General features: G+C 38.3%; 1 protein-coding gene across 1 annotated transcript in view; it reads left to right on the forward strand.

The window, feature by feature from the left end:
* Nucleotides 1–16,245, forward strand: part of Arl1 (ADP ribosylation factor-like 1) — a 128,704-nt gene that overhangs the window by 36,887 nt on the left and 75,572 nt on the right. The window contains exon 3 of the mRNA XM_090386989.1: nucleotides 10,191–10,272. Within this exon, the coding sequence (XP_090243115.1) occupies nucleotides 10,191–10,272 (82 nt within the window). The remainder of the gene's footprint in view (nucleotides 1–10,190; nucleotides 10,273–16,245) is intronic.

Genomic DNA, 16,245 nt, shown 5'->3' on the forward strand with positions numbered 1-16,245 from the left:
GAATCACTTTCACCTCTGCCAGTGGCTACTGTTAATCTATTAGTCCTTGTATCCCCCCCCAATCTAGCAGTTTTCTGACCCACCTAACACTGCCTCGATTGCATCAGCAAACATTCTTGCACCCTTTCTATTTAAGTGTATCCCATCCCTGTAGAAGCCGTCTCTCCTGTTAACAAGTACAGACCAGGCTGAAAAAAATTCTACCCCTTGAGCCTTGCACAATCCTTCCAGGGCCGAATTGATCGACAGGGCTCTCGTCATATACTCCCTCCTATCGTGTCTGGGCAGAATTGCAGACACTTTCAAATTCAACCCTAATTCACGGCTTTTTTTCAACAGTGACCTGTACTTGTTAAGTAATTCCGTTAAGTAATGTAATTATTTTTTACTTATTTTACTTATTTTTTTATATACTTGAATAATACATTTATGCTTAATAAACTGTGTTAATATGCTTAATTTGTTGTTCTTATTCTAAAAACATTACTACTAAAGTAACAATATGAGGAAAAAAATTTTTAGTACTTTTCATATCGTTTTAATTTTGAATTTTTCCTAATAGCAAAGAATGAGTACTGGCACACATTTATTTTTTTTACAAAAAAAGCACTGTACACACACACACACACACACACACACACACACACTGTATTTACACACTAGAATAACTGTGTTGAAGATTTTGCCAGAACTGTTTCTGAGAAGCAGTAAAGTTTATTGTCAAAGTAACCTGTCCCTCAACTCCCTTCATTGCTAACTAAGGCGTCATTTGGACGGAGTCAGGTAATAAAATGGCTAAAAATGCAATTTGATAATTTTTTACATGTATAGTATAATTATATTGTCCTTTAAATAAATTGAAATATTGCACACATTATCAGGGTCTATTATTTCCTGTTGTATATTAATGAGCTTCCACTGACTGGAAATTCTATCCATAGTTTTGCTGATGATAGCACATTGTATTCCATCTTTCAGTTTGAGAAATCTTGCCCTGAACAAACAGCTTCATCTTCTCAAATATGCACTACTAATTCCTTAAATGCTGATCTGCAGGTAATTCTCCAGTGGGACAAAGATAGCTTAGTTGATTTCAAACCTTCTAAAACTCTGTCCTGTCTTATATCTCGCTAAAAGGATTCTTCTGCTTTTATGCTTATCTTTAATGACACTCTGATATCTGGCACCTTCGTAGGCAGGTGGGCAGGAGTGGCAGTGCATAGCACACGCTTCTTGATTAGACCGTGGTTCATGACCACCAAATACGGAGGATGCGGAAAGGTCAGGGAGTGACCACCGCATATCCCTGGAGTAATATGGCCTGGCCTTAGTTGCTAATGCTCCTAAAAACCAAATAACAACAACAACAACTCTGATATCTAGGCAAGATCATATAACTGTTTTGGGGTTACTCTGACTTCTAATCTCTCTTGGCATAAGCACATTTCAAATATTGCTTCCTCTGTATCCAAAAAAAAAAAAAAAATGGAACATTATAGCCTAGGTTGCTGTTGCACCAGTAAATCCAAAACCAAACTAAGCATCTAAAAAGCTGGGCTTTCTCTTTTGCTCTCAACATTACTTTCCTTCCATAAGGCTGTTCACTCTGTACACATCACAAACCCACCCTACCATGAAATATATTTCCTACATCCAGGGCGGTGCCCCCAAAACCTCTCTCAGGCTTCTAGATTCCATTCAAAAGATGGCAGTTAGATTAATTAATGACTCATCTCTAACAAAGTCTCTTCACTCTGTCTCATAGATGTTCTGTTTCTGCTGCATGCCTTTTCTATAGATACTTCTATGGGCACCGATCTTCTGAGTTGGCTTCTTTAATTACCGCTGTCGCTTCCAAAACAGTCCAAACACGTGCTGCAACCAGTTGACGTCCTTTTACCCTCCAACTTCAAACTCAGAACCAACTTTTCTTCTTCCTCATTTATTCATTCATTCAACTTTCATTCCTGAAAATTACAACCTACAGTATTTCAATTGCAATATCAGCAAAAATCTTCTTTCATCTTCTCTACCTTCAACCTAAGAATGGTACTATAGGTTCTAATACCTCTCGTGTTTGGGGTTTTCATAAAAAAATAAAAAGAAAGAGCAACTGCATGTCAGAAAGAGAGAGACAAGGGGGAGGAGAAGTTACTTTGATTAATCAGTATAAATAATAAGTTAACTGCAATATCAGTAAGGTGTTTAGAGTTGTGTTAGTATTTAACAAATGTGATCCTTTTTTTTGTGTGACTTTAATTGTAACCAATATTAGCTTGTCATTAGAAGAGGTTTTTCAGAGATTATAATATAGCACTTGGTGTTTCTTTATATTCAGAAATAGGCTTCTTCAGTAATTCAAACTATCATAATTTTCTCAACAGGAAATGAACAACATGGTCTATCTTATTATCTGTCAAGATGATTATGTGTTTGTTCTAAGTCATTATAGTATAGTAATTCCACATCCTCTGGATCCTAAGAGCACATTACGATAACTAAAGTTTAACAGCCTCCAAAGCTGAATCAAGTTATATGTATGTACTAGTAAATACTATCCAAGGTTTGATAATTCCCAGTGCTGGCCACAAGCATGTTCAACCGGTTCTGTCGAACGGACCTTGTGCACAAATGGTCTAAATAATATCTGTGTCTTTTCTGCATTTCTGTCAAAGAGCTTATTGCCGTCTAAATGTCTAGTTCCCACTCCAAGAGCACTTGCTCAAGTCAACTTGAAAATTACTCTGAGTGTATACTTCAGTCTCAGTGTGTATGTTTCGTTCGATAACGAACATTTAAAATAGTTTCCATAAAATGAAGATTTCCACATAAACTGATTACGAGAGACTTAACTGGAAATGCATTGTTTGCACCTCTGGCTTTCAGGCAATTGAGACAATTAGTGCTACTATTAAGCAGAAATTAAAAGCCAAAGTGATTACCATTCTGCAACTTAGTGGTACTCGTAAAACTTATTCACTGCCCCATACTGAGAAGTTGGGCTGGTCATCTGATTGGTTAACGTTTACCAGTTCAACATGGCAGACAAATAATTCATTTGAAATAAATACACTACATGAAATTGCAGACTTCATGTTAATTTTCTTATTATCTGGATCTGTGTTTCATATTTATATTTTGCAGTTACAAAATAGTTTGTTTATACCATATATTTCAGTTTTTTCTCAAGTAAGTAATTTTTATAATGAAATTAAAAAATGTGAAACTTATTTGTTAGCATATGCTTATAGTTTCGATTCTCAGCAAATATTCTAGCATCAGCAAATATTCTTGCACCCTTTCTATTTAAGTGTATCCCACCCTGTAGAAGCAGTCTCTCCTGTTAACAAGTACAGACCAGGCTGAAAAAAATTCTACCCCTTGAGCCTTGCACAATCTTTCCAGGGCCGAATTGATCGACAGTTTGCCTTTAGCCAGCGGGTAGTTGGTTGGTGGAACAGACTTCCATCCCTTGTTGTGGAAGTTGATAGGCTAAATAAATTTAAGGCTCAGCTGGACAGGTATTTCAAACTAACGGAGGGGTGAATTGGAAGTGTTTTTTTTTTTTTTTTTTTTTTTTTGGCTGATGCTGCATAACTTGCTTTCTTGCATCATATGCCTCTACTAATGCTAATACTAATAGATTAACAGTAACTGCTGGTAGAGGTGAAAGTGATTCTTGCACTGCTTCTATTGAAATGAGCAGCAACCTGAAAAAAAAAAAATGCAGGGTATTTCAGAGACTGCTGGGATTCATTGCGGTACAAGTAAACACATCGGTTGTGTTAGGGTAGCTAAGAATAGGAACAGGTGCATGCATACTTGCATATATACCAATGCTAGGAGTTTGATAAATAAATTTGATGAATTTGAGGTGTTGGTCAAAACTTCAAAGGCAGATATTGTTGGGATATCAGACACGTGGTGTCATACAGATATAAGGAATGCAGAACTGGATTTTGGGGAGTACAGTGTACAGGAAGGATGGATGGGAAGTGAGGAGGGGTTATGCTATAAGTTAAGAAACACAAAATTCAAGGAAGGGAAGGCAGTCGACATCGCTGAACACCGCAGTGTTGATTCAGTTTGGTGTGACATAAGCACTGGGAGATCAAAATTGAGAGTAGGAGTGTGTTATAGGCCTAATGACTCTGATGAGTATAAGAAAAAACTGTACAGGGAAATAGAGGGCCAGTAAATCAGAGAGTCTTATAATGGGGGATTTTAATTTCCTGGATATTCACTGGAATTTGTGGCTTGGTCACTCACACACTTGCAAGGCTTTTGTGGATCTATTGAATGATTATTTTCTACATCAGCATGTTCGGGAGGCAACTACGGGGATTAATACTCTTGATTTGATTACCAATAGTGATTCTTCATGCATTAAGAATCTGCAGATAAAGGAACAACTTGGTGGCAGTGATCACAGTGGGCTGAAGTGGGATTTCTTCAAAGAGGTAACTACTTTCAGGGGTAAAGGGAAGGGTTTTTGCTTTCGTAAAGGCGATTGCAGTTGTCTGAGACAGTATTTAAATTCTATATGGTGGGACCAACTGATGATGTTACCAACAGCAAATTCAAAATGGGAGGCATTCAAAGAATTAATCTTGGAAGCTACTAGGCTTTACATACGAACTAAGAAATATTGTTAAAGGTTTAGGCCTAAATGGATGTCAGATGAACTAATGAGACATGTGGCAGAGAAATAAAATACATGGGATGCATGTAAATTAATGGGTGACATGGAAGCCTATGATAGATATAAGCTGATCTGTAACCAAGTCACAAAGGAATTAGGCAGGCAAAGGCAGATTATGAGAAAGCTTTGGCAATGGATGCAAAGAAAAACAGCAAAGAGTTCTTTACTAAAGAACTCTTTGCTTCATCAGATTGTTGATCAGATTGGTCAACTGGATATTGATGGTTCAACTGTTCATGGTCCTGCTGAGGTTGCTAACAAACTAAATGAGATTTTTGCATCTGCATTCACACATGAGGAGTTATTCAGGAAGGAGAATACGAGAGATGAATTAAACTCTGGCAGTGAGCTAGATGATTTTGTAATAACTGAAAGGAAAGTGAGGAGAAATTGTTGAAGATAAACATAAAAAAGGCACCCTGGGTGGATGGGATCTATCCACTTATATTTTTGTAGGCAGCAAAGGAAGTAAGCAAACCCTTAGCCATAATTGCTTTTTGGCTGACGAGGCTAATGGGAGCCGGACGTGTTCAAAGCCTCTAAGTGGATTTTTCTTATTTATTTATTTGAAATTATTGTTTTTTTTAAAACTCTTGATTTAAATTTAGTAGTATAGCATTATTTTGTGATTTTCTGATTAATCTGGTGTATTTATTCTTTACTCAGCCTTGTAATTGCATAAAAGTATCGGTAAGGGTATCAAATCCACGTGTTACAAGTTGCAGCTCCGCTGAACAAGAAGTTTTGTTAGCCATATTTAGCCGCTTTATTGAATATTTTTTACATCAAATTATCTTCTATAAGTCGCTTATAGACCTAGTCAGGATAGTTAGTTTATTCTGAATTGAGACAGCGAGATTTGGAAGTTAATTAATACTTAAGTGTCCGTAGATTTACCATTCGTAACTTGCCGCCTTTGTCATATGATATGTTATATTCCGAACTAGATAGCATTAGTATAGTATAGTATAATATTGTCAATTAATCAGTAAAATCTATTAAACTTGTTAAAACTTCATTGTCGATTAAATTGTACTTTTAACTAAATATATATAACGACTTAGATTACAAACGTAACATAATTAATTAATACATAACTTGATACAGAAGTTATATAAAGGGAACTCGTAGATAATTAATATTTGATACTGAAAAATATATATACCATTATAACTGTGTTGGGATACAAGTTTAGGCTTATAATTTTGAACTAAAATTGAAATTTTATTGAAAGTAAACCGGAATCATGACTCAGACCAGAGCAGCAAAGCAAAAGGCTCAAGCTAATGGGAGTGCTGTGGCTCAGAGGAGAACTGAGGGGCGCAGTTGCCCTCTGAATCACAGCCTTTTAAAATACACTGCTTGCATGAGGTTTGTGGAGCAATCAGGTATGGGACATGATATTGCCATGGGGGATGTCTTTGTGTGTGTGTGTGTGTGTGCGATGCAAGGAGTGTAACGAAATCAGGCAACAACTCAGCGTTGTTATGGGCCTATATGACAGCTTGAAGGAGAGGGTGGGATGCCCTCGAAGGAACTAAATTGAGGGGCACATCAAGCTCTCAGCTGCCCACATCAACGCCAGAGCTTGCACTTGGTCATCACGCAACACAGCAGCAACCCCCAAGGCAGAATGCGCTGGTCCCGCAGGAACTAGTAGTTGTTGGTGACTCTATTGTCAGGGAAACGGGGAACATGCTTTGTAAAAAGGATAGGTGGAACCGGACCAGGGTATGTCTGCCAGGGCAAAGGTTGATGACATTGTAGAGCATATATCATCTTTTAAGGCACAAAAGGTGATATAGTTGTACACGTTGGCACTAATGATATCAAGAGTAGGAGAGCAGCAGAATTACTTAACAAGTACAGGTCACTGTTGAAAAAAAAGCCGTGAATTAGGGTTGAATTTGAAAGTGTCTGCAATTCTGCCCAGACACAATAGGAGGGAGTTTATGATGAGAGCCTTGTCGATCAATTCGGTCCTGGAGAGATTGGGCAAGGCTCAAGGGGTAGAATTTTTCTCAGTCTGCTCTGTGCTTGTTAACAGGAAAGACTGTTTCTACAGGGATGGGATACACATAAATAGAAAGGGTGCAAGAATATTTGCTGATGCTATCGAGGCAGTGTTAGATAGGTTGGAAAACTGCTAGCTTGGGGTGATACATGGACTAATAGATTAACAGTAGCCGCTAGCAGAGGTGAAAGTAATTTTTCCACTGCTTCTATTGGAATGAGCAGCAGCCTGGAAAACAAGATGCAGGGTATTTCAGAGACTTCTGGGAGTCATTGCAGTACAAGTAAACATATGGGTTGTGTTAATGTAGCTAAGAATAGGAAGAAGTGCATGTATACTTACGTGTACAACAGTGCTAGGAGTTTGGTAAATAAATTTGATGAATTTTAGGTGTTGGTCAAAACATCAAAGGCAGATATTGCTGGAATATCAGAGATGTGGTGTCACAGATATAAGGAATGCAGAACTGGAATTTGGGGAGTACAACATCTACAGAAAGGATAGACAGGATAGGAAGGGAGGAGAGGTTATGCTATTAGTTAAGAAACACATAAAATCCAAGGAAGTGAAGCCAGTCAACATCGCTGGACAGTGCAGTGTCGAGCCAGTTTGGTGCGACATAAGCATTCGGAGATCAAAATTGAGAGTAGGAGTGTGCTATAAGCTTAATGACTCTGATGAGTATAATAAGAAACTGTACAGGGAAATAGTGGGCAGTACATCAGAGAGTCTTATAATGGGGGATTTTAATTTCCCAGATATTGACTGGAATTTGGGTTTGGTCACTCACACACTAGCAAGGCTTTTGTGGATTTATTGGATGATTGTTTTCTACATCAGCATGTTCAGGAGGCAACTAGAGGGAGTAATTCTCTTGATTTGATTATCAGTAGCGATTCTTCATGCATTAAGAATCTGCAGATAAAGGAACCACTAGGTGGCAGTGATCACAGTATGCTGAAGGGGGATTCACTCAAAGAGGTAACTGCCATCATTGGTAAAGGGAAGGGTTATTGCTTTCGTAAAGGCGACTACAATGGTCTGAGACAGTATTTAAATTCTATACAGTGGGACCAACAGCAAATTCAAAATGGGAAGCATTCAAAGAACATATCTTGGAAGCTACTAGCCTTTACGTACCAACTAAGAAATATTGTTCAAGGTTTAGGCCTGAATGGATGTCAGATGAACTAATGAGACATATAACAGAGAAGAAAAATGCATGGGATACATATAAATTAACACGTGACACAGAAGCCTATGGTAGATACAAGTTGATCTGTAACCAAGTTACAAAGGAGGTTAGGCAGGCAAAGGCAGATTACAAGAAATCTTTGGCAAGGGATGCAAAGAAAAACAGCAAAGAGTTCTTTACTTATGTAAACTCTAGAAGGAAGGGGATGAATCAGATTGGTCCACTTGATATCAATAGGTCAACTGTTGATGATCCTGCTCAGGTAGCTAATTAACTAAATGAATATTTTGCATCGACATTCACACATGAGGAGTTATTCAGCGAGGGGAATGCCAGAGGTGTATTCAACTCTGGCAGTAAGCTAGAGAATCTTGTAATAACTGAGAGTAAAGTAGAGGAGAAATTGTTGAAGATAAACACAAGAAAGGCACCTGGGGTGGATGGGATCTATCCAGTTATATTAAAGGAGGCAGCAAAGGAAGTAAGCAAACCCTTAGCCATAATTATGAGAGCTTCCTTGGACTCAGGGAGATATCCACAGACTGGAGATGTGCAAATGTGACCCCAATTCACAAAGGAGGATCAAAGGCTGACACAAGAAATTATAGAACTGTGAGTTTAATTTCTGTTCCGGGAAAATTAATGGAGGCACTGGTTAAAGAAGCACTGCAGCATCATCTAGACAAGACTTCAGCTATAGATCGGACACAGCATGGTTTTGTTAAGGGAAAGTCTTGCCTGACCAGTTTGATTGGATACTATGATGCAGTCACAAAAGAACTGGATGCAGGGAATAACTTTGATATTATATACTTGGATCTTAGAAAGGCTTTGGATACTGTTGCATATAGAGGACTGCTGCTCAAATTGGAGCAGTGTGGCATTGGAGGCAATTTGCTGCTATGGATAAAGGGGTGGTTGATGGAGAGAAGACAGAGAGTGGTAATCAATGTACACTTCTGATTGTGGACTAATGTTATTAGTGGAGTCACTTAGGGTTTAGTGTTTGGTCCATTATTGTTTTCTGTATTTATAAATGATATTGTTGATGGTATATCAAGCTTAATGTCCAAGTTTGCAGACAATACGAAGGGTTGTCAAGGACACTCTTGACACTATGTTGCTGTAACAGGATCTGGAAAGGTTGAGCAGATGGGCTGAGAGGTGACAGATGAAGTTTAACATCGACAAATGTAAAGTACTACATATAGGAAACAGCAACCCCAGAACAGCATATCAACTCTGTGGTACTACACTGATAGTGGTAGAGAATGAAAGGGACCTGGGGGTGGTTGTGCAGGCAGATATGAAGTTCTCTGAGCAGTGCAGATGGGCTGCAAGAGTAGCTCATTGTGTATTGTCAATGATATATATGAATTTTTCTAGCAGGGATAAGGAGGTGATTATTCCCTTGTATAAGGCAATGGTCAGGCCACACCTTGAGTACTGTATACAGGTCTGGAGGTCTAATTTTAAGAAGGATGTAGAGCTGCTGGAACGAGTACAGAGAAGGGCAACAAGGTTAGTGAATGGAACAAAGGGGTGCTCTTACGAAGAAAGGTTTAAGTTTTGCAAATTACAGTGTCTGGAGACTAGGCACCAGCGAGGTGATCTGATAGAGGTGTATAAAGCCTTGAATGGTTTGAGCATGCTCAGTGCTGATGGGATTCTTCCTGTTGCTCAGAAAAATCACCTGAGAGGGCATAAATTCAAATTGAGGAAAGGCAGATGTAGGATAGAAGTGCGGAAATTTGCCTTTAGCCAGTGGGTGGTTGGTTGGTGGAACAGACTTCCATCCCTTGTCGTGGAAGTTGATAGCCTAAATAAGTTTAAGGCTCAGCCGGGCAGGTATTTCGAAAGAACAGAGGGGTGAAGTGGAAGTGGTTATTTTTTATTTATTTATTTTTTTGGCTGATGCTGCATAAGCTTACTTTCTTGCATCGAATGCCTCTACTAATGCTAATGCAAATTCCTTTAATTTCACTTTTTAAATATAAAAGATTGTATGCTTTTTAAATTTTATAAACTATAAAAAAATGGGCTTTTCTCACATGAGGATGTCTTAGTTTTTTTATTTTCAGTTTCATTTCACTTTCATGGCTTTTACCCCTCATTATTGCAATGTTTGAGATAATCTCTGTAAATATATAGAGCTTTTGCTAAATATTTTTAGTTTAATTTGATAAAAATTTTAATTATTGTTTTAGAGTTTTTTAAAGCAGTATTATGGAATGTATTCAATGTTTAATATTTTTAAAATTATGTTTTGTTGTATGTAGCTATTGGTTTCAACGTTGAACAGGTTACCTACAAGAACCTCAAATTTCAGGTGTGGGATCTTGGTGGACAGACAAGTATAAGGTGTGTTTTATAATTTTATTTTTTTATTGTTTATTAGCACATTATGAGAATTAGAATATTTTCTGACATTCTTAGTATGCATTGAATGGAGTGTTTTAATTTCAAACTTTAAGTCAATTAAATATCAATGCTGGGCTACATTTCATAAGTTTTTCATATGTATTACAAGAAAAAAAATATATTTTTTTATTTATTTATTTTATTTTTTTGTGATTCTAGACGTTTGTTTGTTATTTTGTTTTTAGGAGTATTAGCAACTAAGGCCATACTGCTCCGGGGATATGCGGCGGTCATTCCCTGACCTTTCCGCATCCTCCGTATTTGGTGGTCACGGGCTCGAACCCTGGTCTAATCAAGAAGCGTGTGCTACACACCGCTGCTCCTGGCTACGGAGATGCCTATTCTAGATGTGTATGACATTTTACATATTCATAGTTTAGAAGGTGGCAAATTAAATTTACCATAATACCAGTAACTTGCTAATCAGTAAGTTACTGGTATTATGGTGATGCACATTAGCATTAGCCGAGGCACATGATACAAGAAAGCAAGCTTATACACATCATCAGTCAAAAAAAAAAAAAAAAAATCCAACCTTTCTATTTTACCCACCCATTCACTCCAAATCTTTGTCTAGTTCTGCCTTGAATATATTTAAGCTGTCAACTCCCACAATGACAGATGGAAGTTTCTTCCGACAGTCAACCACCTGCTGGCTAAAGGCAAATTTCTAAGCATCTGTTCTACAACTGTCTTTCCACGGTTTTAATTTATATCCCTTCAGGCAATTAATCTGTGCAAGAGGAAGAATCCCATCAGCATTAAACTTGCTCAACCATTCAGAGCCTTTATACACCTCAATCAGATTACTTCGCAGGTGCTGCATAGTTACCAAACACTGCAATTTGTAGAACTTAAGCCTTTCTTCATAAGAGCAACCCTTCATTCCATTCACTAATCTTGTTGCCTTTCTCTGTACTCATTCCAACAGCTCTACATCCTTCTTAAAATTAGGCCTCCAGACCTGTATACAGTACTCAAGGTGTGGCCTGACCATTGCTGTATACAAAGGGATAATCACCTCCTTATCCCTGGTAGAAAAATTCCTGTATATCATTGACAAGACACCATGAGCTACTCTTGCAGCCTGTCTGCATTGATCAGAAAACTTCATATCTGCCTGCACAATTACCCCCAGGTCCTTTTTATTCTCCACTACCATGAGTGTAGTACCACCCAGTTGATACATTACTCTAGGGTAACGACAAAGAATACAGAAAACAACAATGTGCCCAACACCGAAACCTGGTGACTCCACTTATAACATTAGACCAGGAACAGCAATGTCCATTGATTACCACTCTCTGTCTTTTCCCACTCAACCATCTCTGTATCCATAGCAGCAAATTGCCCTTAGTGCCATGCAGCAAATTTGTACAATAGTCTTCTATGTACAACAGTATGAAAAGCTTTATTACAATCCAAGTATATGATATCAAAATTATTTTTTGCATCCAGTTCCTTTGTGACCACAACATAGTATCCAATAAAATTGGATACTATAGTATCCAAAGTATCGAATAAAATTGGATACTTTGGATACTATATTTCCCCTTAACAAACCCATGCTCTGTCTGAACTATAGCTGCAGTCTTCTCTAGATGATTCTGCAGTGCTCCTTTAACCAGTGCCTCCATTAATTTTCCTGGAACAGAAGTTAAACTCACAGGTCTGTAATTAAGTGTGTCACCCTTTGATCCCCCCCCCTTTGTAAATTGGGGTCACTTTTGCACATCTTCAGTCCATGGAGGCCTCCCCTGAGTCCAAGGAAATGCTCATAATTATGGCTAAGGGTTTGCTTACTTTGCTGCCTCCTTTAATAAAACTGGAAAGATCCCATCCACCCCAGGAGTCTTATGTTTAATTTCAACAATTTCTCCTACACTTTTTTCTCAATTATTACAAAATCATTTAACTCCCTGAGAGAGTTTGATAAACATCTGGCCTCCACCTCCCTATAGAATTCTTCATGTGTGAATGTAGATGCAAAATATTCATTCAGTTTGTCAGCAGGCTCATCAACAGTCAAACCATCGATAACAAATGGACCAATCTGATTCATACTCTTCCTTCTAGAGTTTACCTAAGTAAAGAACTCTTTGCTGTTTTTCTTTGCATCTTTTGCCGAAAATTTCTCTTAATCTGCCTTCCCCTGCCTAACCTCCATTGTGGCTTGATTACAGACCACCTTATATCTACCAAAGGCTTCTGTGTCATCTGATGATTTATATGCATCCCATGCATTTTTCTTTTCTGCCACCAGTCTGAATAGTTAGGCCTAAATCTTGAACAATATTTCTTAGTTGGTACGAAAAGCCTAGTAACCTATTAATCCAGCTCCCACGCTATATTAATAGGCATATTTCTTAGTTGGTATGAAAAGCCTGTTAATCTAGCTCCCAAGATTAATTCTTTGAATGCCTTCCATTTAGAATTTTGCTGTTTGTAACATCATCAGTTGGTCCCACTGTGTAGAATTTGAAAACTGTCTGTGACCATTTTAGTCAACCTTATGAAAGCAAAATCCCTTCCCTTTACCCCTGATGGTAGTTACATCTTTGAGTAAATTCTGCATCAGCACATTATGATCACTGCCATCTAATGGTTCCTTTATCTTCATCATCATCAGCCATTTTCAATCTACTGCAGGATGAAGACCTCTCCAGCAACTTTCCAGTTCCTTCTGTTTTGTGCACTGGCCATCCATTTACTACCCACAAACTCATGAATTTCATCTATCCATCTCCGCCTTTGTCTTCCAGGTTTTCTTCCAGCTCCTCGTGGGTACCATTCTGTTATTTTCTTAGTCCATCTGTCATCATGTCTTCGAATTATGTGTCCTGCCCAAGACCATCTTAGTTCTTTAGTTGGCGCCTCCATAGCCAGGTGGGAAGGAGCAGCAGTGCGTAGCACACGCTTCTTGATTAGACCGGGGTTCGAGCCCGTCACCACCAAATACGGAGGATGCGGAAAGGTCAGGGAATGACCACCGCATATCCCGGAGCAATATGGCTTTAGTTGCTAATGCTCCTAAAAACCAAATAACAAACAAACAAACAAACAAACAAGTTCTTTAGTTTTGTTAAGAATGTCCTTTACTTGAGTTTGCTACCTCATCCATGTGTTTCTCTTCTTATCTAACAGTCTGATTCCGAATATTATTCGTTCCATTCTTCGCTGTGTAGTTCTCAGCTTCTCTTCCATTCTTTTGGTTAGTGCCCAAGTTTCACTTCCATAAGTCATGGTGGGGAGTATACACTGGTTCATTATTTTACGTTTCAGACAAACTGGGATATTGCTCTTCAGTATGTGAGTATATTTTCTGAATGCTATCCATCCAAAATTTATTCTTCTCTTGACTTCCAGCCATTTATCATTATTACAGCTAATAACTTGTCCCAGATAAGTATATGACTCCACCTTTTCAGTTACTGCTTCTTCAATCATTATTTCCCCCTCTGTGGCATACTTGTTCATCATTACTTTTGTTTTAGCTATATTCATCTTTAGTCCAAAATCCTTACTAACCGTGCATAACTGATTAAGATTTTCCTCTAATTCTTTGGGATCGTGGCTTATGACCACAATGTCATCTACAAATCGTAAATGGTTTAGGTACTCTCCGTTCACATTGACTCTTTTCTGCGACCAGTCTAATCTTCTGAAAGCTTCCTCAAGGGCAGCAGTAAACAGCTTCGAAGATATTGTGTCTCCTTGTCAAACTCCTTTCTCGATTTTAAATTTCCTACTGTCTTTGTCTAGTCTAATAAAGTAGGTAGCATTCTCATATATTTTCTTCAAAATCATAATATGTGGGGTATCGATGCCTTGTTGTTCCAGTGCCTGAAACATTGCCTTATGCTGTATGTAGTCAAATGCCTTTTCATAATCCACAAATGCCAGGCATAATGGCACAACTTGATCCATAGTTGAGAATCCTGTTCTAAAGCCAGCTTGCTCTTTCGGTTGATTCTCATCAAGTATTCTTTCTAATCTGTTAGTAATGACCCTTGTGAACAACTTGTAGATGTGGGATTACAAGCTAATTGGTCTATAATTTCCGATTTCTGATTTATCTCCTTTCTTATGCAGCAAAACTATGATTGCATTATTCCACTGCTTAGGCGTCACACCTTTACTAATGCACTTTGTGAAGAGCCTTGCTAGTTTTTGTGTTATGTCTCTTCCTCCCAATTTTAACAACTCTACAGTAACTTCATCTTCCCCCGGGGCTTTCTGATTCTTCATTTTCTTCAGTGCATGTTCTACCTCATCAGGAAGAATATCGGGTATGTCGTATGTGTTGCTAATTTGCAATCCATCTTCCCCACTGCTGGCATCATTCCCTCGCTCCTTGTATAATTTTCTGTAGCAGTCTTCTGCTATTAGAATTATGCCTTCTCTGCTGTTTATAAGTACACCATCGCTATTCTTCAGTTTCAGTATCATTTGTCTTTCTATATTATGCTCATGGCTGTTGATTTAAATCCTTTGTTTTCCCTTAATGCTTGTTCTACTTTTCTTGTGTTAAATCTTCATATGTCCTCTCTGAGTCTCTTTCTAATGGCTTTGCATAACTCAGTATACTCAATTTTCTCTTTGTCAGTGTTTATCTTGCTCTTCATTTTTCGCCTTCGGTTCATCATAACAAGTGTTTTGATTAATTTTTTCTTCCTTGGATTTCTTTTTCCCTATAGGTTTCTTCGGCTTTATCACTTTCAGAAAGTTGTAATATTCCTCGTCGATATCTTGGTCCTGAGCCATCTGCAGCAGGTCAAACTTGTTCTTAAGTTCCAGTACATACTGCTTTTCTCCTCTTCTGTTATCTCAAATACCTTTGTATTATTTACTTGAGTCAGTTTTTTCCTTTCCTACGTCTATATCAAGTGTACATCTTACCATTCTGTGATCACTTCCAACATTTACCTTATTCAGGACGGTAACATCATTCACAATATATCTTCTGTTAGTGAGGATGAAGTCGATTTCATTAGTTGTTAATCCATTTGGACTCTTCCATGTCCACTTTCTGTTCACCCTTTTCTTGAAAAAAAGTGTTCATTACTGACAATCCTTGAGATTCTGCAAATTCCACAAGTCTTTCACCTCTTTCATTTCTTTCACCAATTCCAAAATTTCCTCTAGTTCCCCTTTCTGCGCCGTTTTGTCTTTTTCCAACTTTGAAGTCCCCCATAATAATAGTGTAGTGGGTTTTCTGCTCATCTAGAAGACTCTCAATTTCGGTGTACATTTCTTCAACCTCTTCATCATCATGGCTCAATGTTGGTACATAAATCATTATAACCTTTAGCTTGTACCTCTTAGAAATCTTGAGTTTCTAAGAGCCGTTTTGGAATTCAAAAGTATATCACCCTTGGTGATGTACTTTAGAATTCCAAAATGTTGTTTTTAAAATCTTTATGGACCAGAAACCCAACTCAACTTCTTTCAATGTTTCCATTGGCGTAACAGCAGATTTCCACTTGATAAACTTATAAGTGATTCATTTCTTCTTGTTTCAGCCAAACCGATGATATTCCAATTCACATTTTCTAATTCCTTTTCCAGCTCTAATATCCTGTCTTCACCGATGAGTGATCTTACGTTGTAACAGGCCAAGTTCAGTTTCCGTGTATGGCAGCCTGGTCGTACACAGAGATTCTTAGCACCCTCTGCTTCCACTCTGATCCTCTCGCTGCCGTAAGAGGGGGAGTGAAAGCTGCTGGGGACTGAGGGCCATTTGTTTTGTCGTGCTGTCATATGCTGGAGGGTTTGGTCTTTTCCTCTTCACACTGACCAGGCGGCTTGAAGAGAACCACTCTACACGTTCATTGCCACCTAAGTGGCTTAACAGGGCTTACCATCGAGAAGGTGTGATGAGTGGAATTTAGGGAAGCAGGCCAACCGGACTTT

Source organism: Mastigoproctus giganteus, chromosome 12, assembly GCF_048544385.1.
Source record: "Mastigoproctus giganteus isolate SK-2022 chromosome 12, ASM4854438v1, whole genome shotgun sequence".
Classification (NCBI taxonomy): domain Eukaryota; kingdom Metazoa; phylum Arthropoda; class Arachnida; order Uropygi; family Thelyphonidae; genus Mastigoproctus; species Mastigoproctus giganteus.